General features: G+C 38.7%; 1 protein-coding gene across 3 annotated transcripts in view; it reads right to left on the bottom strand.

The window, feature by feature from the left end:
* ANKS1B (ankyrin repeat and sterile alpha motif domain containing 1B) overlaps positions 1-23,438 on the bottom strand; it is a gene marked incomplete at both ends in the record, with an annotated part of 434,431 nt that extends 410,993 nt beyond the window's left edge. For all 3 annotated transcript variants that reach the window (XM_080342173.1, XM_080342174.1, XM_080342175.1), the window contains one exon: positions 23,305-23,438. In XM_080342173.1, the coding sequence (XP_080198299.1) occupies positions 23,305-23,438 (134 nt within the window). The remainder of the gene's footprint in view (positions 1-23,304) is intronic.
* Positions 23,439-24,377: the final 939 nt, after the last annotated feature.

Raw genomic sequence — 24,377 nt, 5'->3', positions numbered from 1 at the left:
ATGTACTTTCTCTGCCTTTCTTCTTTATTGACGGTAAATTTAGTAAGTGCCCTAGCAACGCTGCCTGTTCTTAAGCATTATCTCCACTCCCCAGTGTAAAACCACATTTTACATTGCTTATAATTACAACTGCTTTATTCCAGTTAGAATTTCGTATGTCAGACACCTAACTCAGACTAAAGAGTTCTAAGAAAGGAGATCCAGAGTCTTATGAGAAAACATGGGATTTCTGAGGGCAAGAAATGTGAGTGAGCATATGAAGGGAAATTCACAGGAAATTAAAATAAAATTAAATAAAAAGACAGCAAAGAGGACCAAAATAGTACAGGCAAGACCAGAAATTTGGAGGAGGGGAGTTGAAAGAATGAAAACAGCTGAGTAAAAAGACTGGAAGCATCAGCCTCTAGGGTAAGACTAGAAGCTGTGAAAGGACACAAAGACGTACAAGATATTTGAAGTAAAGGCTAAAGTTAAGAAGACAGTTGGACAGAGCAGAAGAGCTGAACTTCCACTGAGTGAGCAGAAACATTTGTTAGACACTCTGCTGTAATACATTTTCCTAAACTGAATCCCATGATAACTGAGCAAATGTCAGCACCACTTTCAGCAAAATAATAATGTGTATGACCACTGTGCACTGCTACCAAGAATTCCACTAAAGCACATAGAGTTCTGTGTAGCACATCTTGAAGTGCCATCTCTGCTATTGGCCTACATCAGTTTCATCTAGTTGATGGCTTGCAAGCTTGATCAGGCCTAAAAGATGACTTCTTTGCCCATGAATATTCAGGTTCTTAGCCCTATGAGCTGTTACCATTCAGCTGGCCAGCTGTGGTACAAAAGTTACACAGGCCTAATGTATATGAGTGCTGATACCACAAACATAATGGAATTTCTAATTTATCAGTTTGTTTTTACACAAAAAAACGTAATTACATAGATACAATTATGTCAAAATATTATACCAAGTCACACTGAAAAGTCAAGAAATAGCACAAATAAGACTTTATGATCGTAATTCAATTCTTGCTTATGTATGCATAATCTATGCATAATCTTATGTATGCATCATCTATTAAATGCATGCATTTTTCTCCTCGGTAAACCTGTTGCAGCCTATGTAACCTGCTCTAAAGGTAGGTCATGATTCTGTAGCAACAGAACCTGTTGAATGCAAAGTTAAACAGAAAGTGGAATTTATTCTGAAACTAGAGGACTGCAAGGGGAAAAAGAATAAATTTGTATGCAGGGTACTGCAATGTTGCCCTAGAGATGCAGACTTCTTCTACAACAGAGGTTTTTTTCACAGTATGAAAGTCTCCTAAATCTAACTGTGCAAGAATTATCAGTAAGCATGTAACTTTCAGGGTGCCTCACTTCATATCCTGAGCTTAAACTGCAAAAGCGCTATTTGTAGTTGCCCTAGAAGTCAGAGGAAATTGTGCTTTTTTAAGTGTTTTGAACTATGCATCTAAAATTACCCAATAATGTTGACCTTAATGTCTCAGGGCTTCACATATGCGTTTGTAAAATGGAGTAATAATACCGAACAAGGTTGTTTTGAAAATAAATGCATTATGTGTTCAAAACTCTACAGAGAACCATGTGAGGAAAAGAATTCTCTTTATAGAAATATCTGCATAATACACACTAAAAGCATAAGCCCATATTAACAATGAGAATATAAAATACTAAATAGCAACCAAGGGAGCTCCATCCATATTGTACTGCGAAAGGGGAGTGATTTTTTTCTGAAGAATACTATGTGATAACACACAACATTCAAGGGTACATACCACATGCTGTCAATGCAGTTCGCATGCTGCAGTTCATGGGCAGTCTACCTGCAGGCAAACATGGGTTCAGACACATAGAACTGTCTGCAAAAAGCCAGTTTGGATCTAATAGCACTCCTTAGCCAACCACATGCAGTTATAATGCTTCCAAAGCCAGGTAAGACCTGGAAGGATTGTAGTCACATTTGCATGCTGCTGAATCTCAGCTAAGTAGTCCTGCTAGACTTAAGCTTGCTCTGTGTACATTTAGGCTGGGTGTCATTCTTCTGCCTATGTGAATCTAAGCAGAGACATACATAGATTATTAGCTGGCTCTGTTGACCCTGACACAGATAATGTCACCCACCAATAATACAGGTGTTACTTCACCATGTTTCCTAGTGCCTCTGGGTCTAAGTGACCCTAAATGTGGTCTCCCAATTTTGTGCCTCTGTGTCAAGACTTAAGATCTTTCAGGAGAAAAGCCTAGGTAGTGGAATGCAAGAGTACACGACCGTGATCTTTCCAAGACAGCTTTTTTTACTCACTACATGAGTTACCCTTTTCACGAGACAATTGCAAACTGACGGTAAAGAACTTCCCTTTCATATCTTCTCTTTATATCTCTTCTAAACAGAATGTGCTCATCCATACTTAGGCTTTAACTAAAAAATCACCTCCCCAGGTTTGTTATAAACTATTGTTCTGCTCAGTATATTAGCCAGTCACTATACTGTCCCCACTCTTTTTTATTTTCTGTATAAATCATTACTTTAACTATCCTATTTTCCAAACTTATTCTAAAGCAGCTCCATTGTAAATCTGAAGCACTTCAGTGGTCAATTCTTTTGTTTACAATACATTAAAAAATAAAGGTATTTCTGAATATGTGATACCCAACCAACACAATCTAGTAACATCACCAAAGCAAATCAAACACATGTAAATCTAAAACTTTTCTCTCTTTACTGCCAGTAATCCCTAGTCACACCTTTTTTTTTTTCTTTTCACTTCTAGCTGTCATCTAAATTATGTCTGAAAATATATCACAGATTCTCATCTTAAGCTCTTCTCTTAAATGTCTGAAGTACCTCATGTTCCTATCAGATATTTCTCTACAGGCTTTTATTCCTTCATGAACTTAAGAATAATCAGTCAAATACTCAAGCGATTCTTTAGGATATTTGCTGTTTTTATTATAGCAAGTCTCAGTTCATAGAGAAGAGCATATAACGCAAGTTTTCCATATTCTAAGTAAAATATGTCTTCTTCTCTAAGTCACTCTTTTCCTTTTTAATATTGGATGGGGTTATGGGTGACTTATCCTGTTTTAGTCTAATCATACTTGTCATTGGCTCATCCTCAGGGAGAAACACCATTTTTTTTCCAAATCAAGACATCAACTTATCTCTTTTCAGACTACTTTTTGTCACTATATCCTTCTACCTCACTATTTCCAGCTCAATAAGCAATGTTTCCTGAGTTGTGTTCTTGTACTATTTTGGTTTTGGTGATTCTCTTTATGACTTAAACTGGTAAAGAGAGAGAAAAAGAGGGAGGAAGAGATGTAGATGGAGAGAGTGGGGAAAGAGAAATGAAGGAGAGGAAGAGGTGGAGAGAGAGAGACGAACGGAAAGATAGATTAATGGAGAGAGAGAGTGATGGGGAGAAAGAGGCAGAGAGTGGTAGGGAGGGGGTCTAGGGAGGGGAGAAAGAGAGGTGGAGAGAAACAAAGGAAGACACATGGACGGAAAAGGAGAGAAAGAGAGATACTTAAGATACCTCTGTGCTCTAAATTTCTGTATTTCACGAACATACTTTTTCCCCAAATAGTTCATCTAGAAGTCCTATATGAACAGGAATTACTTCAGCAGATGAAAATTATTGTAAAAATATAACACTTTACATAGACAACAATAGACTGATGATACCCATATGAAAAGGGAACAATTTAAAATCTTGTTCAGTGCCTAAACAAATCAAACCTATGACTATACATGCGTAACTGTATAGTTCTTGCTAAGTCTATAAAAATATAATCATAATACTTTGAGAAGTTCACAGGTCTGTACTTCTTTGAAGTCCAAGCCACAGAGAAAGCTGCAAGTCCTCTTCAAAGAGTGCTAACGTTTCTGAAGCTACCATCGAAGCTCTAACACATTTCTACTCATTCAAGAAAAGTCATCACACAAAAAAAATGGAGTTGAGAAGTGCAGTGTAGAAAGGATTCAATACAGCACAAGCAGAACAGTGACTTACTTTGCATCATATTGTCTTAACCATCCAACAAAATGTTTTGACCTCCACTTTTGAGGTTTTGATAATTCCACTTTTTTATGTGAAACATAAACTAACATTAATTCTGAAATGCTTTTGGTTTGCTTGTTTCTACTTCTTTGAACAGGAAAAATCAGAACATGAAATTCAAGACTGTTGGGTTATGATGGGAAAATTAAAGTCTCCCTTTACCACTATTCTGTTTCCCAAGCAAGTGTCCTGACCAATAATACTTTGAATTTTTGGGTTAATTTTTTTAAAAAACTACTTCAATATGTTTATGTAATTATACGTAACCTTTGGACCAGGGAAAAATGTGTGTTTTGGCTAAACGAGTTGTTAGAGAAGTCTCTTGGGATAATGACAAAACAGAGATTTGAACGCGAGCCTCCATATCAGAGATAAGGGATATGTTTATCAGCTTAACTACTCTTTTGGATTGTCTTACACTTCATGTCATTTCTATGCTGAGAAACTTAGATCACTACAGGTATCATAAAAACTCTTGCAGTTCAAGGGAAAAAGCTGGTGTTTTTTCATTAAGACTGGCTTGAAAAACAAAAACAACAACAACTACAAACCAAAAAACTTTATCCACTTTAATTTTAGTACCTGTTTCAGTAGGACTAGCTGCCCTTCATGACTATGTCACACATTCATGCACACCTACAGAAAAAAGACAGCAGGTGGGGGGAAAAGGACATTTCTTCACTATGTTTTCTCCTACTTGCATTATTTTCTGGAGGATGGTGATACCAAGCCTTGTCTAATTAGCATTTAAATAACATCCTTTAACAGAATAAAGTGTGAAGATAAAGTGAACAATTATTTACATTTAAGTTTTTAAGCTGTAGTGGAAAATACACACCTATTGAGAAATTGATAGGCTAGCTCACTATTGATTAACAGGGAAACACAAAACCACAATTTGATAGCATTTCAAATGGAAACGGGAATCTAATGATCAAAGCACTAACAGAATTAGAGATGTGCAATATTTAGCACAAATACTAGCAGTAACACTTAGTTATACAGTATCATTAACATGTTCAGTGTCTAGTTACAGAATACATTGCTGTTAGCCAAATTACATTCTCTTCACTTGGATTGTGAATTAATGTTTAGGTGTACAAGTCTTCAGCTGTTATGCTAAAGATAAATGATCACAGCTCAAGCTTGAGAATCAATTTTAAAGGATGCATGGCAAACCTCTCTTTGGGTACAGTAATTGCTACTCAGAACATATGCTTACTGACCAAAAAATCTGTTCAAAAATCAAACAATCACTTGAATATGACGGAAAAAAACCCAGGCAGTATATTACACATGACCAAATTAAGAGACAGATTATGTTTCAAAGTAGAAGTTAAAGTCAGGCCATTATTTCCTTTTCTGACAATTTTAAGGTGGGTCACAAATCACTAATCTTAGTCCAATGTGTTTGTTTATAGGTTTTTCAACATTTTCAAATCTAGCTAAAAACTCGTTGCATTATGCCCATCAAAAACAAACTGAAAACACATTTAGAAAGAAAACAATTCTTCCTAAATTAAGCAGGAGTGTTTTAAATACCAACTTTAAATGAAAAACAAATATTTTAATCATTTGTATTATTGTCAAGTTCTGTATGTTTAGATGGACAATAATGAACCCTAATAGGGTTGCAAATAGAAAGAGATTTGTCATCAAAACTATATCTGCCTGTGATGTTCTGAATGTTAGGCCATGTGACTAAAATGGCATACGATTAGAAGAACGCATGAAGCAGTGCTGACACAGACAGGACAGCCCCCTTCACTGCTCTGATAAATCTGTACTCATTTAAAATAGTTCTTGGCAACTCCCTATGTGAGTGTCAATCCAACTGCTTCGAAAGGCAGCACCTGCCTTTTAGTTACAATGAAAATAAGGCAATTCCTTGCAGAGTTTCATATGCTTTACAAGAGGCTCATCTGATGCCCAGTAAGTGTGGTAGTGCAATAGAAAAGGATCTGGTATATAGATCGCCTTCTATGGATCTGAGAAAGGAAATCCCCAAAGACCCAAAAATAACTGAAGATACTTTTCAGGAATATAATGAATTGTCACTTTTACCAAAAGGTTCATTCTTCTCAGGAAGATCTCAGCTGTATTCCAGACTCTTCCAAGAATCCCAGAAGACTGTAACAATGCATGCTGCATGACAGTTGCTGAAAATACTGACAATGACACAGCAGCTCACAAATCAAGTGAAACTTGCATAGGAGTGTGTACTGTGAGCTGACCTTCTGGAAAAATTGTTCTTATTTCCTCTTCAGTGTTTATTGGGAACTTATCCAAAAATAGTGACATCTTGTGTCATTGAAGTAAGTCATATTTTCAAAGGAGATTTAGGTAATTAGCTACTATGAATACTAGCCAAAGTAGCATACTTCCTTCCAAAGAGGTCTAGACAATCTGTCTCCATCCTTCAAAGAGTAAACCTGAAGACTGCTGTCTCATTCTCTCAGGAGTTTTTTTTTTAACCCAAGAACACATTTAAACAGAAATACCACAAAGGGATTCAGCTCCTTTCTTTCGAATTTTTTTCAGAGCTGGTGGTTTTGGCATTTTCCCAAGTACCTAGGCAGATCCATTCACATGTGCTACAGCTCTGTTGGGCAAAGCTCAGACAACATCCAAACACTTGCATATGTTTTCTTGTCACTCTCCAAACAAATTTATTTGCCACTTCTTAGTTTTCATCAGTCTTTGAGGAAGATTCTGAAAGTGGACCTCTACCTCTCTATCCAGAAGTTATCATGGCCCACTTTCGAAATCAACCCTGTATCTCTGATTGTATCACTTTTGCCCAGCACTGTGTCTGTTCTTTCAAGCTTCACAACGAATTCTGCCTTGATTATGTTCAATTTTTCCATGTCATTTTCAAAACTAGTACCTTCAGCATTCTCCAAAAGCATTAACTTACATCTTCAATATTTTTCATACTGGACTCCCTGGCCTTGGGGTATCTGCAGCAAGGTCCTCTTTTTCAAGGTTGGCATAAGGAACTTCAGGATTCTTCACTTCCTAACTTTTTTCCCCTTTTCAAGCTGGGTGTCCCAGTAGGAGAAAGGAAGGGGAGAAAAATAGTTAAACTCGGAAAAGGAGGGATGAGGAGGACAAAAAATTCTATGAATATTTAGTTACTGAGGGAACGGAAAGAAAGCTTTTTTTGTCTCTTACAACTATCATCATTAGCTGATTCATTCCCTAGAGGTTGCCTGCTGAAGTAGGCAGCCTAACAAAGACGATGTTCCTTTGGCTGTTTAAAATACAGACATTTCTTAGCAATCTCACTTCCTTTTTACAAAACTTACTTCCTGAGTCTGTGCCCTGTTACAACCAGATGAGCTTTAAAGCAACAGGAGGAGAAGCAAATGTTGCAACAGTTCATTTTGTGGCAAAAACTATTTATGGATTGGGAACACATCACAAGATTTCTGTTGCTGTTACTCTTTTTCTGACATTTGTACCTGTGTAACTCTCACACAGTTTTGGAACCCTTAAATGATTCCTGTGGAAATGATACTTTGTTGTTACTGCTGCTAAGGGTATAGATCTCCAAGCCCTTGTATACACTCAAGCTCAATCAAAAGAGTGAAGAGTCCATATGATTCAAGTCAACTTCAAGTATGTTTTGAAAACTGACAACAAAAAGCCTGTTTTTCCATTATACAACCCTCACCAACAGAAAAATTAAGGGTTTGAGTATTTATCATAAAAACAGTCACATCAAACAGGCTCAAATTTCTTTAGCCATGAGTATCTAATACTTTGTGAGAAACAGTATGAAAAATTCAACCAAATAAAACTTACTCCTAAACACTAACTGAAGAAGTCACTGGTCTAGTTTGAGTAAGTGAGAAACACAAGCCAAAGATTCTTCTGATTGTATGAGACACATTGACCAAGGGAAAATACAGGATCAAAAAAAAAAATATATTCTTATTTCAGCATAGCTGAATCTTTTTTTCACAAGTTAACACCTTGGAAGTATTTCTGAAATCTATCCATTTTGTCTGTGTTGTTGCTGAGAGCCCTTTAATTATATAAATTTCCGTATTTTTCCTTTCGCCAAAAATTTATTTGTTTTAAACTATTATCTTTATTTTAAAGAGATATATATATATATATTTTTTTTCCAAAAAGAATAAAAGCTTGCAATATTTTCAAATCTAGTGCAATATACTTACATCTTCAAGTTAAGATTTTGGCACCCTGCACACTTGGTGTGACAAAGCAAACAGAACCAAGTAAACTACTATTCTTTAGGAGCAACTCATTAAATAGTGGCTTGTTAGATGTAGAAGCAGCTGTAAAATACACATACAGATCACTTGAAAAAACATCCGGAATTTTAACCCTATGAAACATTTGCCACTTTAATCCTTTAAATGAAGAAACCAGTAAGGTGGGTGCTTTTTAAGTATTAATACATCCTTCCATGTCTTCAAATAAGTTCGTCTTTCGAGCAGTGTATTTTTTTAAATAATAGACATATGTGATCTAGATCATCATGAGTGGTGAGTAAAGGAACCCCATTCCGTGAGATTCCAGATGTCACTGTATTTCTCATTACTTCACCTCATCTGACTCAATAGTCCACCTCTAAACCCAGCTGATGCCCAAGCCTGAACCTGCTCCCCAAGATCAGTTTCCTGGGATTTAGAAGAGATCAAACAATGGCATCATACTGAGTAGCTCTCATTATTTCACCCTGATTTTCTGCAAAATCTGCATGTGGATCCAAATCCTCTTTCTTGGTTGTATTTCTGATAATCTTCACCATAACTCACAAAGTGCACAAAACTGGTGTCACAATAATAACACAATCAAGTACTAATATTTTTAGACTCTTATAGGCAGCTCCAAATCAATCACAGATATTATTCAGATGGAGAATGGGTAGAAATGGGTGTGCCCTCAAACACTGGCATTATGTTAAAATTCTTGGGTCTGCAATGTATCACAAACTTTTCATTTTCCGTTCTTTTATTTATTCTTGCCTGAATGACAGAGACATGGATGGTGAATGCTGAAGCTTCTCTCCTTTCTGGTTAAGCAGTATGAACCAACATGGTAAGAACCAGTGAGCATGACTGGCTTCATCTACTGTAAAGCTTACTCCTGAAGTAATTAGTTAACTCTGATTCACCAGCTTAAGTAGGGAAATAACACACATCCCATTTAGGCCTCAAACTACCTTTCTAAGGCATGACATATAAGAAGAAACATTCCACCACTGGGGAATGACCTTGCTCTGTCCTTGATAACTGTTTCCCACAAAAGAAGATAGCAAAGTCACATCCTTCCCCAACACACAGCTGCTTTATTTCCATCTTCACAAATTACTTTCAACAATTAAAGTTTGATTTTCCTTGGCTCACTTTTGCTGTTTCACATAATATAATGGGGATCATGCTCAAATGCATATGATTACTTGCCAGAAAGAAAGAAAGATCCTCCAGCACATCTAATTCCATGTTATTTTTCTAAGTTATTACACACATATCAGCAGTTGTATTTTTTGTAAATTAATAGAGGCACTTCCAATTTTATTATGCTCTGTTCACCAACACACAGGTAGTCTATATAAAAACATACAGAGAAAACTGCATTAAAAAAGTGAGGTTGGAAAGACAAGGATTAAAGTGTTGGTGCTAAGTTAGCCTGCTTATGCAAATGTATTAGCCTTAATAATTAAATAGATTCCATGTTATTTTTCCCTGTGCAATGAATGCTGATCTTGGAACAGTTGAAGGCCTATCCCCTATAATGGGGATGACTAAATAAGAAGTCTTTTTTAAAATCAAAGGTATTAAAAGGTATGTTGGTATTTACTAAATCAATTAAACAAGTTAAGAACAGGAATAGCAGTTTAATACTGCACCACAGAACTGGATTCTCCCCATGTCTACTCCAGAAACAAATCTCTGAACATCTGAACAGATTTTTATAGATTTGAGCATATAAAATGCTATTTAATTTATAGAGAATGTTCTTCACATCATACTTCATTAAGATGTGAAACCCTTGCTGTGAGATGCTATGAATGCTAAAAATTTGCATTGCTTCAAAGACCAGTTGAACAAATGCATGGAAGAAAAACTCACTGGAGCTATTAAATACAAAGACAATACATCTGTCTCAGAAAGCTGCTGTAAATTGTTGAAAGCTGTGAGAGTACACTGGGGGAAGTATTATTTTGCTTGCTTTGCTACTATATTCTTCTATGACCAGACTCTTAACTCCCAGTCACTCACTGCTGGAGAATAGTGCTTGGCTAGACAGATCTTCATTCTGACCAAGAAGAGCCATTCCTATGGTTTTCACTAACTATACCAATACCGTGAAAAATGAGCTCCTTGTAGTCACCAGTTAGAAGCACCAAGTCAGTGGATACTCCTCACCATAATCTAACTGTGCTTCAGTTAACATTCGTGAACTGCAGACATTAACATCCTTACTCAGTCACAGATAATACAGTGACAAATACCACTGAAAAGCCCAGGACAAAAATTAATCATTCTTTTTCTAGAGAAGAGTTCGAATTGTGTGCAGTAAATAAGGCTCGGGGCTAAACGTTGAATAGTAAGGATAAAAATATTGAATAACTGCTTATTCAATGAGCACTGTCTATCCTGGGCCGCAACTGAGTTAAGGACCTCATGAAAGAAAAGACTACAGGACTGTGTCATTAAAAAATAATGCCTACATTCAGGGGGCTAAATAAGGACTGCACTGGGAACCTTATTTTTACCATTAATAAAAAAGCAAACTAACACTCCTGAAACTTCACCATGCAGTGTCATCTTGATGAAAAACAGATGATTTAGGATCTCTATATCCACCACAACAATCTCTTCCACTTAAACTAATGGAATGACTGATGGCACTTTATTAACCACTGTCTCTTTTAGCACTGAAAGAAAATTAGACAGTTTGCAAACGTATTTCACAAATATTTGTTATAGCAAGGAAATATGAAAACATCAGGCTTTGAATGAAAACTATATTTCTGTGCACATCCATTCTCTCTTTATTCTGCTGAATGTAATTCCTTTCTCTGTGTTCCTTAGATCTTGTCTCCTAAACTTGCATCTTCTGCTCCCCACCAGTTCTAACTCTATGGTCAGTCAGTCTTAGTTCTCATACCCATTTTTGTCACCAACCATTTATAGCATTCCAGACTTTTCAAATTATTACATACAGCCTACTTGCCAAAACACTCCAAATACCCCTATTCAGATCTCTCCCTCCACCTGTCTTCTAGCCACAATTCCTGACCCAGAACACATGCCTCTTTCATTATTTTAGAAGCTTCATTTTCTGCTTATGTCATGACTCCTGTCCTTCTGAAATCAAGACTCACACAGTCTACAGGAAAGCAAACATAGAGGGAATAGATTTAACTATTGTGACAGGCAAACAACAGATTTGTAACGCATACGTAAACTATATATTAATACCATATGCTTTATTCTACATTTGGTATATTTGGTTCTCTGAAATGTAACTTGTGCACATTATGTGAGAAGATCCCTGGCAGATCATTAGACTACTTGGTTATGCAAGATATTGCTCTGCAATAAATGTGCACAAAACAGGAAGCAGAGTGATTGCAAATTACTTATGAGCATAATCTGACAAATTAGCTATACAGATGACAAGGAGGATATGGAAGTGGATAAATAATTACTCAAGAAATTTGAAAACTAAAAATAAGAATAAATTAGGTTTTTTAGGAAACCATACCAATGACTTGAGATTCTGGGGTCAAACTGCTAATATTAATGTGTTGGGGGTTTTAATCTGCAAAAATAACCTATACACACAGATTCACTATACATGTCTAGTGGCATCTAAAAATAGAAAACAATGACCCTGACAAGTCAGCAACTAAACATGGAAGATATTAAACTCACAGTTAGCTCTCAGAACCACCAGTAACAAACCCACTAGGAAGTTACTACACAAAGGGTTGAAATTCAGGCAATATGCAGAGGGAAAATACCTGTTCTAGAAGGTATTTCCAATTCTAATTTATAAAACTCTTCTTTTTTTTAATCTTCTCTAAAAGCCTATTTCCTGGACAATTCTCATATTGTGACAACACAAACACTTTAAAACTTAAACTATTTCAGCACTTGTCTGGGATATGAAGAGTTGGGATAAAAATTCACACAACAATCACACTGTCCTTATAGGAGAAAGTTACTAATGTGTAAACTCAAAGACTAAATGTGATATTGATGTTTTTGTAATGACTAATGTGACAGAAAAACAAGAAAAATATAAAAAAAAAGTCTAACTCCAGCATAAGAGCCTGTAGTGTTGCCAGCATTATTCACTCCCAGCTGCAGGGCTTCACAGTGGCTTTGGCTGAATTTCAGGAGGCTCCAATCAGCCCATTTCTCCAGCCTGTCCAGATCCCTCCTAATAGCAATTCTTCATATTAATTGTTTCTCCCCAATTTGGTATCATCTACAAACCTGCTATACTTGATATGCTGCAATCAACACTGGCCCTCGAATCCTGGGGAAACCCTCTAGTAGACAACAACAGTGGGAGTTTGTACTGTTGATCACAACCCTCAGAGCCATGCAGTCCAGCCAAGTTTCCACTCATCTCATCATCCTCTTATTCAGTCCACAGCTCACCATTTTGGCTGAAAGAGACTGCTCTAAAGTAAATAGCATTCACAGTTCTCCCCTTGTCCACAGAGGCAGTTATCTCATTGTAGAAAGCAAGTAAGGCTGGTCAAGCATGATTTGAGCTTTGTAAATCCATGCTGGTTGTTTTAAATCACATTCTTGTTCTTTGTGTGCCTAGAAATAACTTCCATGAGGATATGGTCTGTAACTTTTCCTGGGATCCAGGTTAGACTGATCAGCCTGATGAACCCAGAACCTTCCTCTCGCCCTTTCTGAAGATGGGTGTGACATTTTCCTTTTCATCAGAAATGTCCCACGTTTGACATGAAATTCCAAAGAATACAGTGGCCTCTCAGTAACACTGGTCATAGAATCACAGAATCATTTTGGTTGGAAGAGACCCTCAAGATCATCAAGTCCAACCATAACCTAACTCTGGCACTAAACCATGTCCCTAAGAACCTTATCTACACATCTTCTAAACACCTCCAAGGATGGTGACTCAACCACCTCCCTGGGCAGCCTGTTCCAGCGCTTCACAACTCTTTCAGTGAAGAAATCTTTCCTAATATCCAAACTGAACCTCCCCTGGTGCAACTTCTCTCCTCCTATTGCTTGGGAGAAGAGGCCAACACCTTCCATGCTACAACCTCTGTTCAGATAGTTTTAGAGAGTGATAAGGTCTCCCCTCAGTCTCCTTTTCTCCAGGCTAAACAGCCCCAGCATCCTCAGCGGCTCCTCATAAGACTTGTTCTATAGAGCCCTCACCAACTTTGTTGCCCTTCTCTGAACTCTCTGAAGCACCTCAATGTCTTTCTTGTAGTGAGAGGCCCAAAACTGAACACAGGATTCAAAGTGCATCCTCACCAGTGCCAAGTACAGAGAGACAATCCCTTCCCCAGTCCTGCTGGTCACCCTATTCTTGGTGCACGCCAGGATGCTGATGGCCTTCTTGGCCACCTGGAAACACTGCTGGCTCATGTTCAGTCAGCTGTTGATCAATGCGCCCAGATATTTTTCAGCCAGGCAGCTTTTCAGTCACTCTTCCCCAAGCCTGTAGCACTGCATGGGGTTGTTGTGACCCAAGTGCAGGACCTGGCACTTGGTCTTGTTGAACTTCAAACAATTGGCCTCAGCCCAATAATCCAGCCGGCCCAGATCCCTCTGTATGGCCTCCCTATACTCCAGCAGATCAACATTCCCATCCAACTTGGTGTCATCTGCCAACTTATTAAGGGTGCACTCAATCTCTTTGTCCAGATCATCGATAAAGAGATTAAACAGAACTGGCCCCAATACTGAGCCCTGGGGAACACCACACATTACCAGCTGCCAACTGGTTTTGACTCCATTCACCACAACTGTTTGGGTCCAGCCCTCCAGCCAGTTCTTTACCCAGCAAAGAGTAAGCCTGTCCAAGCCATGAGCAGACAGTTTCTCCAGAAGGCTGTGGGAAACAGTGTCAAAGGCTTTACTGAAGGCTAAATACACAACATCCACAGCTTTTCCCTAATCCACTAAGTGGCTCACCTTGTCATGAAAGGATAGATCAGGTTGGTCAAGCAGGACCTGTCTTTCATAAACCCATCCTGACTGGGCCTGATCACCTGGTTGTCTTGTATGTGCTGCCTGATGGCACTCAGGATGATCTGTTCCATGACCTTCTCCAGCACTGATGTCAGACTGACAGGCCTGTAATTCCCTGGATGCTTCTTCCAGCCCTTCTTGTAGACGGGCATCACATTTGCCAACTTCCAGTCAACTGAGACCTACTCAGCTGTCTGGGACTGCTGATAAATAATTGAAAGTGGCTTGGTGAGCACCTCCGCCAGCTCCCTCAGTAGCATTGGATGGATCCCACCTGGCGCCATAGACTTGTGTGTGTCTAAGTGGTGTAGCAGGTCCCTAACCATTTCCCCTTGGATTATTTGGGCTTCAGTATGTTTCCTGTCCTTGTCTTCCAGCTTAGAGGACTACATACCCTTGAATTTAAGTGTTCTTCTGATCTGTCTCTACTGTATGTAATGTTTCATTGCCACACAGATTTTGCTAGTAGGCTCAGGAACCTGGGAAGTCAAACTTTACCACGAAAAAAAACAAAGCCGAATAGGCAATGAGTGCTTTGCCTTTTCAATTTGTTTTGTCACTAGATCTCCTGCCTCACTGAGCAATGAGTCCACATTTTCTTTTGCTGTCAACATATTTACTTTTTCCCTTCCCATCCCTCACTAGTTTCAACTCCAGCTAAGGTTTTTCTAATTCCATTCTTGCACACTTACACTTAGTGCATTTGTAAAGAACCACATGTGATACAATATCATGCATTTCATATATTTTTCATGTATCTCTAACTTCAACCATCCAGGATTGTGCCTCTTGACCAGGTAATCTATTGATTATCTGGTCACTTCCTAATGCCTACTACTTCTGAATTCATCCAAATCAGCTATAAAACAGAAGAAGATAAATTCTACATAAATTTTCTTTCAACCTAGCTATTTAAGTGGTCATTTATATATATATTCTAAATATAGTTTCAATTAGAATCATTTTCCTGTTCTTCACTGAAATATTCTTACCTACAAAAATATTTAAATTAGGGATGTTGTTCAGTTTGAAATAAAATAATTCAATATCTACTTTGTGGTGAGCTGAATCACTCTGTATGCTCCCTAACTGTACTGACTACATCTCCATCGGCTACAACAGGAACTTAGATGCCTAGTACAGACTGCAACACCTACAGAAACATAGCTATCATTAGGTATTTTTAACTGGAACCAAATTGCACTCAAGATGTCATTTTTAGCATTTCTTCTTTCTTTAGAAAATGTATGTGCAATAAATGGGAAAGAGTGTAAAATGATTTTAATAAAAGCACAACCTCATGGAATTAAATCTCACCAAACCTTTCTTATATTAGATACCTGTACATTATTAGAAATTCATAGATGTTAAATTGGGTGCAGAAGAGTTGTTATATCACTTCTTAAATGCAAAATGAACGTACTGAAAATACTGTGATCAGGAAAAAGTAATTAAAAAGTAATAAAAGTCTTAACAAAAAGGCTATAAAGTTCAAATAAAATGTACTCCCTATTTCCCAAAAGGTTCCATGTACATGAAAATGTATCAGTAGGCAGGAATTAACACTCTTTATTATGCCTTACACATTTAACATTAAAAATTGTCAAAATATTTTACTCTGAAGTAATAAAAAGGCTTAGGATGTGTACTCTGATTGGAAGTGGCCAGCAGAAAAATTCCATGGCAGAAGGGAATGCCAGCTGTGGGACTCTTGTATATGTCACCTTCCCAGCGAGGAGGCTAAGCTTTCTGAAGGAAAGGGAGTGTAACTGCACTCTATGCTGTATTGTTCCTTAGGGATTATATACCAATAGCACAAATTAAAGCAGTTTATAGGATGCTTCAACTAATGCCTATGTCAAGCCAATAAAAAAATGTCTTAGAGCTACAAGCAGTTCCTTAATAGTCCATCCATGAATACCCATACAAACTGAAACTGAGGCAAGTAAAGAGATCTACCTGTAAATTTTTAGAAACGTGAATACAATGCAGTGACTGTGAAAATGCTTGTCTTAAAAGCATCTGTGTTTGCTCATCATAACATTTCCAACCTTGACAAGTCACAAGATAGCAGACCTTTCAGATTACATCATTCTTCATTTTATTTCATTTATTTCCCCTCTCAGTGCTGCTATAACACTACCACTTAAAAGCAGAAATGTCATATATCAATTTTTAAAATGTATAAAGCAGCATTAATTCTATTGAATTACCAAACTACTAGAATTGTCAATGTCAGACAAAGGAAAACAAGATGGTGATAAAAATGTATTTATATGGTCCTCTGCAGAGTTAGGCACTAGCCATCCAGTGGCTTGGAATTCAAGAAGAATTCTAAAATAATTCTTTGAAGTTACAGACACTTTCTGGGGTTTTCCCTTACTTTCTCCTTAATATGTTTGTAAAATACCTCTTATTAGTCTTCCTGACTCCACCATAAACTCCATCAGTCCTTCCAGCACTGCTAAGCCCCATATCTATAATCCTATCTATGGACAGATAATATGACCTCGGTAAATTTTACACTAGATTTTACATTTAGTCTAACATTCTAGAAAATTATTAAGCCATGCATTTGAACAACACTCAGAAAAAAAGATCTGGAGCAAGGAGAAGTGAGAAGTTTATCCACACAGATTAACTACAGAGCTGTGAATCCAGGATCATGCTGAGCTCCCAGGAAAGATTTGTTACACAAACTTTGTGAATTGCCTTGTCTTTAACAGTGAGATTTCTACCAGATGTCCTGGGTACTGTCCATATTGCTACCTTTACATATATGTGTATACATATATGTACATATACATATATATACATATATGTACACATATGTATACACATATATAACTTCACAAGTTTCAAATTTGCAAAGAATCTAAGGAATTCCATAGATAAAATTTTGTTTAAACTTTGATTGAAAGCATTTATCAGAAATAAAACTAAAAATAAGTCAAAGAGAGGTAGAAAATAACAGAACAAAGGTTAAGTTTTAAGAGAGGCTCAAACATTTCAAAGGCCAAACATGCAGATCACCTATTGCCAGTACTGAACAGGATAAACTAGGTGTTGCAGTGATCAATAATTTGCATTTCATATTGAAAGATAAAAGGAATAAAAATTAAATATGTCCCCAAAAGACAGACTTTTCCTGCTCTAACAGGATAAAGAATGTAATTGAGGAATCTGGGAGTACAGGTCTCTGCTTGGGACATCAGTATAAAAACCTCTATGCATTAATTAAAAGTAGTGTAACTAAAATAAGTGTAGACTAATGGGATGCCCCACTGACTTACATGTAACAAATACTTGCCATTTTATTATCTGCACTGGTTATCTCAAATAAATATCTTCTAACATAGAAACAAGTGACCTCAGAAGTACATCAGCCCAGAACCATGCTACTGCAAGCCTCATATAATACAATCTCTTTACAAAATCAACCTAAGAAAGTTTCTTTGACTTTAAACAATGCTATTTGTAATGAAAAACAAAATTAGTGCCTTTATTTTTGTTAATACAGTGATCCATTTGTTATTTAAATTATAATCTGAAAACAATTTCGTGAAAATTTTAACTAAAGCTTCGTAAAGTATTTCAATATTTTAAATCCTTTCTGCTCTACAAGTCATATCTATGTGTGATCTAATTTTGCACGGGAAGCTGAATGAATCACAGGGCTCTGCACAAGGATAGAAGTAGATTTCTGTTCTCAGCACTGAGGCCATCAGGCTAAATTGTGGCTTTGCTGTGAGCAAGACACTGCTCAGAGAAACAGATGAGGAAACAGATTGCAACTCGCAGACTGACAATCTGCTTGCTGGGTTTCTTATACTTTAGAGGAGAAATATCTTGGGCCAGGCCTATACAAGGTGTAGCTGCAGTAAGTAAGGAAAGCAACGATGGAGCCATTCCTTGCCACAGTCTGCCAAGTGCAGAAGAAGAAAAAACCAGCGCCATGCAGGCTGCTCCACCCTGCCATGCTGTGTAATAGCAGCAGCCAACAGAGAGTCAGAAGGGGCCAACTCACCCTTCCCTACTACCCTGTGCCAGTTCATATTAATTCAGATTCTATCCCATAGTCCTGCTAGAAATCCAAAGTTCTTTTAGCACGTGAAGTTTAAAAAGACTAAAAAACAGCATTTAATAAAAAATGTCCATTTTTCACTAGGTTGTAAATACTTGTAGGGCAAAAGGCACGTCCGTGTGCATGTGGCAAAATGATATAAGGTCTCTAAGATACACAAAAACCTTCAAAGTTATTTTTCCTGAAACACTTCGAAAGAAATGAAGCCTGTTTCTATCCAATAATAGAAAATTGGTTGGTCAATAAAAATGTCTTCTGTATATGCAGATAATCAAATTGAGAAAATTAAAAATACTTGTTTTGTTAGAAACACTTTACTCTTTTTATGTGATAAATCATTTAATGTACATTTAAGGATATGGGATACAGGAATTGAAGTATACATTCTGTTAAGGGGACTGTGGGATTTCACTCTCAAGTTTTTTAATTTATACTGGAATAATATAAAAGCCAGTAAAAGAATTTAAAAATCTGCAAATTCTCTTTACAATCTATTACACACCTAAAAAACATATTTGGTTTTTAACATGAAACATACTTAATATACTAATGTGTGACAATTCCAGGAAATGGAATCCCAGAGGAAACAGAGACAAGAACCTTCCCTTATGGTTCAGACTTCTAAACTCCAAATGTTTTCTGAGGAGTCGCAAAATATCCTTGTTTCATAGCAAAAGAACATATCCCAGCCCTGTTCTGCTGGTTTGGGTTGAAGACTGTAGTCTACAAACACACATAACACAGCTTTAGAAAACCTAGTATATCTCACCTGGAATTTAGATGTATCTCCACAGGGCATGGTTCTTCACTGAAGTCCATCAGCCCATGCAGATACCTCAGAAACTCATGGGCATCTAAAATGCCATTAAATACCCAGGTTTAAGCAACTAAATTAGTCTATGCCACGCGTTTACTGAGGATTACACATGTAGAATCATGGAATCATTTAGGTGGGAAAACACCTGTAAGATGAAGTCCAACCCTTAACCTAGCACTGCCAAGTCCCCCACTAAACCATGTCCCTAAATGCCATGTCTACATGTGTTCTGAATACTTCCAGGGATGGTAACTCAACTGCTTCCCTGGGCAGCCTGTTCCAGTGCTTGATAAATTTTCCCTAATACCAAATATGAACCTCCCCTGGTACAACTTGAGGCTGTTTCCTCTCCTCCTATCACTTGCTACTGGGCAAAAGCGACCAACACTCGCCTCACTACATCCTCCTTTCGAGTAGTTGTTGAGAGCGATAACGTCTCCCTTCAGCCTCCTTTTCTCCAGAATAAACAGCCTCAGTTCCCTCAGACACTCCTTGTAGGACCTGTTCTCTAGATCCTTCACCAGCTTCATTGCCCTTCTCCGAACTCTCTCCAGCTTTTCAATGTCTTTCTTGTAGTGGGTGGCACATTACTCTAGGTGTGGCCTTGCTCTAGTATGTTGCAATGCCTTATGCTAACTTTTACATCTGAGGTATTCACCCTCAGTGTGTTTACCCACAATCTTCATATCCCAGAGCAAAGTATGGAGATAGAAGTAGGAAGCACGAACTGACCCAGAGCCTTTCAATACTTCTCCTGAACTGAAACAAGTTCTTCAGTCCACACAGTCAAACATCACTGATTTGTTGTCATTGCTTTAGATAAATCAATTTGGGCACAAGGTCTTACATAGTATCTATTACAGATATCTGGGTGCATATGACCTATATGCATATATTAAGCATATATCATTTTTTCTTCACTTTACACATACTCTGCTTTAAGCACGTGTTTAAATCCTCACAGAATTCATTCATATATTTATATGTGTATTTAAATAGTCTTCTGGAACAGTGTTGTTTTCCTGAACTGTTGTCATAATTTAATACAATGACTTACAAGTTAGAAGCCAGCCCTTTGAAAATCAGACAATTTACTCTGCAATTAACATCAATGAACAGGTTCAGCTATAAAACAACCACACAAAATCTTGCCATTTTTTCCCCCAAGTACCATATATACAGTAAAAAAAAAAAAAAAAAAAAAAAAAAAAGTTATAAAAATGTAAATAGATCAGAGCCCAGATAGTTTGTTCCTTCGGTCAGATAACAATCAATGCGTATTTGTCAATTCATGAATATTAAATTTCATTCACAAGGTAAATAATTACTGCAAAGCAAATTCCCACAAAAAAAGGCATCAAGCCATGTAATGTTCAGCCACACAGACTTGAGCTGTCTCTAGTACTTAGAAGAAATCCAAAGGGAAAGTGTACTGCTACTTAGACCAACATATGAAGCGCAGTATTAGTGCATTTGCATGCTGAAAGACTCGGACATTTCCAACCTAATAGTAGGAATAGCATTGCCAAAAGGAAAAAGTGACATGGACCTTTCTCACCACAATGGGACAGGTGTAGTTCTGGGGCACCATTTTTGGAACTAATGAAAAATTACGATCAACTAAACACCAGGAGTTACTGTCAAACACAATGTCTCCTAAATATTCTATTAAAAGAAGAAAAATATGTCTCTATATTTTATCTAATGCTTTGTCTTTATTAGAACTTTCAAAAGGAGTTTTTAGTCTACTAAACGGCATGCAAAAATACTAGTATAGTTCTACTAGTAAGCTACTTCAATGGGTTTTCTATTAAAAATTCTTCAGATGCCCCTAACCTCAAATTCAGACTTTTATACCATACAATTATGGCTTTCCACAACTTTGCTATTTTCAGTAAGCATTGATTTCCTAGACAGGATTGAGATGTTAATATGACTCCCTTTCAGTACCTCCTTTTGTTTGCAGGCGTTCTGTACCAAGATACATCCAAACTTAATCTTGCATGTCATTCTGGACTTAATGCATAATTACTGGCATCAGATCACGCAACTTCTCAAAAAAAAAAAAAAAAAAAGTTAAAATACCTAGCACACATAATCCTTTCTTGAAAACACTTTCTATAATGCATAGTAGTTTCTACATTGAACATTCCTGGTAAAGTCAACGAAATTACTAAGATTCCCTCTAAGAAGCATTACATTCAATAGTGTGTTACATTGTGAATGTTTATGCATCAATCCATTACTGAATCATTTTTAAATGTATTCAAATAACTTCTTTAAAATTTGAAATATTTTAAGAGCTGTATGCCAAATCTTTACTTTTAATTTTTGAAGTTACACTTACAGAAGCCATAGACATTCTTTATAACATTAATAAGAAATATCATAAATAAAACAGTACATGTTTTACTTTACTTCTTTTTAAGCTAAGTGCACTTCCAAAGGTTTACAACCTAAAATACTTAAATTCTGAGTAACAAACAATGACTGTCATGGTCCATCTGTATATACAAAACACATACTTAAAGTGTTCTGTATACACAAAATAAAACACCAAAACACTGCTGTTTAATAGAAAAGAAAAACACAAGTAAATACACTCCCTCTGGGTATATAGAACTTAAGATACACAGCATGAAAGTAACAATGCAAGATACAGCACAGGCACCAGCCCTGAATAAAGTGACTACACAAATCATGCAGTAGGACTGGAATATAAATGGCCAGTCATTGCACTGAAGTGAACTTCTGTACTTGCAAAAAATGGGTATCACGTTTTAAGAACACTCATATGTTAAATTCAACCAATTATCTGGCATACTCCTTGCTAAGCAGGCTATTCCAGTACAGCACAAAAAGCAATCACACAGAGTGTTTTGATTTTGGTCAAAGGACTAGTAGTGAAATGATAATACAATAACTAATTGAACTGTGTCACAGTAGAACTTGGGTAAACTATGAATATCTGAACTGTTGTTGTTTACAGCACTAAAACCAGCTTTAAAAATTAAAATAGCAAGATTTCATAACAGAGTTTAAACAGGTATCATTTGGACAGTTACATTAAATTTCCTCTGATAGGGAACACTGAAATATTGACAAGGAGCTACTGGCAGCAGAATCACAAATATATTCTCAGTTGAACAACTTCCATTTATCTAGGCCTTTTTGTTCTTTCCAGGAGAATAAAAAGCAAACAAAACGAACAACAATTTATTCAAGGTCTAGGTCAACAGTGTTTCAGTTCACTTGTTTTCTTTTGCTATACCTAGTGTAACACTGAACACTAGCATTGCACTGTGTGCTGCAGACCCTCTCTTGTTTGGATACTGTCAAATGTCATAAACGCTTGTGACAATGTCCCTACTTAGGATCATGATGAAAATAGCAACAGAGCCATGCTGTAGATTGCCTGAGATACAACTAATGACTAAAGTTGAGTCCTTTCACCCAACATGGCAAGTAACCCAGTTTCACTCCAGTAATCCAGGTACCTTGAAAGCCATGCTATTACCTAACCTGCTCCCTAAGTTTCACACGTCCACTGCCTCAATGATTTCTCTCTCACACACACACAAAATAAAATAAAAAATTGCTTCTTTGTTTTGTAGGCTCATTTTGCCTAATTTCTTCTGCAAGTGAAGCTAGCAACTATGAGTGAGGGCATGGGTTGAAGCTATGGCTTTTTACACAGAATTCCACAATGCAATGCCTCGTCTGTGATTAACGCTTCCATTCATGATTAAGAGTAGTAATTTGAAGATGAAATATCAAAGGAAGGCTGAGTAATTAGTATATTGTGCATATCAGCCCAGACAGAAAAATATAAGTTCTGCACCACAGCTAGTAACGGAATGAACAAGTACCTTACTGACGCATTGAAGGCAAGAAATTCAGTAGCACTATATTAATAAAATGACTGCCTGTGACTTTAAACACAGGCACTCTTCTACTTGGCTAGAGAGTGAACGATTTATTGTTACTATGAAAGATGCAGCAATGGAAATGTAGATGAAGGCGACGATGATGATGAGAGGGAAGAAGAGGTCAATACCCCCAGCATCTGATGGGGGACGGTGTCCCTACCTCAGCAAGCTGGATAAGGGAATAGCTCCAGATCCACTGCCCAGGATCCCTCCTTTCCTCCCAGAGAGGAGTTTCTCCACCAGAGCCACATTCCCAGTGCGAGCAGCTTCCAGCAGCTCCTGGTCCTTGCCCATGGTCGGGAACCGAGCAGCCCCCGCGCACCCCGCCGGGGGAGCCGCAGCCCGGGCCACAGCAGCCCCCTCTGCCCCCTCCCCAGCCCCTGCCTCAGAGCAGAGCACGGCAGATTCCTGCAGTCCCTTCCAGACCAGCAGGAGCAGCAGCAGGAGGGAGGAGGAGAATCACCTCCTCCTAGTTTCACTGGATCATTTCTGGGTGGAGTGTGGAAGAGAAGGCGGAGGGGGGGCAGAACGAGGCCAATAATCTCCCCCCCCCACTCCCGTGCACACACCCCGAGCCCCGGCCTGGAGGACGGGGCGTGGGGAGCGGGCAGCCCCCGTGGCCGTGGCCGGCCGGGCCGAGAGGGATAGCGACCCTCACGGACGGGCAGAGGAAGGGAGGGACGGAGGGAGGAGGCGCAGCCCTGACTTGCCAGCCCGGTTGCTGGGGAGACGCGGCTGGCGCTCGCTCAGTGGCTGCTCAGGCGGGGTGCGCACCCCCCCACCCCGCCCCACCCGCCCCTCGGTAACGGCCGCGCCTCGCGCATCACTGCGGTGCCGCGCGCCGGCCGTTGCTGCGGGCCGGGAGCGCGCGCGCGGGGGGCGGTGCCCGCCCCGCCAGGTGCGCTGCCCTCGGCCCCGGCGGCGGGAGCGCTCAGCGGGGCGGCCGCAGGTGCTCCGGGACAGCGCCGGGGAGGTGGCGCCTCCTCGCGCTGCGGAAGGGGAAAGGAGGGACCTGGCGGCGGGGGGCGATGGTGAGGGGGGGTCCTCCCGCTGCTGAGGAGGCTGCGCGCGCCCCTGGGTGCGGCACGGGGCGAGGCCGCGCGGGGGAGCGTTAGCGAGGGGCGCGGGCAGGTCGGAGGTGGGAGCTGAGGCACATCGCCCTGAGGCGAAATAGGACGGGTGGGGTGGCGTTGAGAGGACCGCGGCGTTATGAGGAGAACCCGCGAACGAGGA

Source organism: Nesoenas mayeri (genome assembly GCF_963082525.1).
Source record: "Nesoenas mayeri genome assembly, chromosome: 1".
Lineage (NCBI taxonomy): Eukaryota > Metazoa > Chordata > Aves > Columbiformes > Columbidae > Nesoenas > Nesoenas mayeri.
This window is presented reverse-complemented; position numbering and strand designations above follow the sequence as displayed.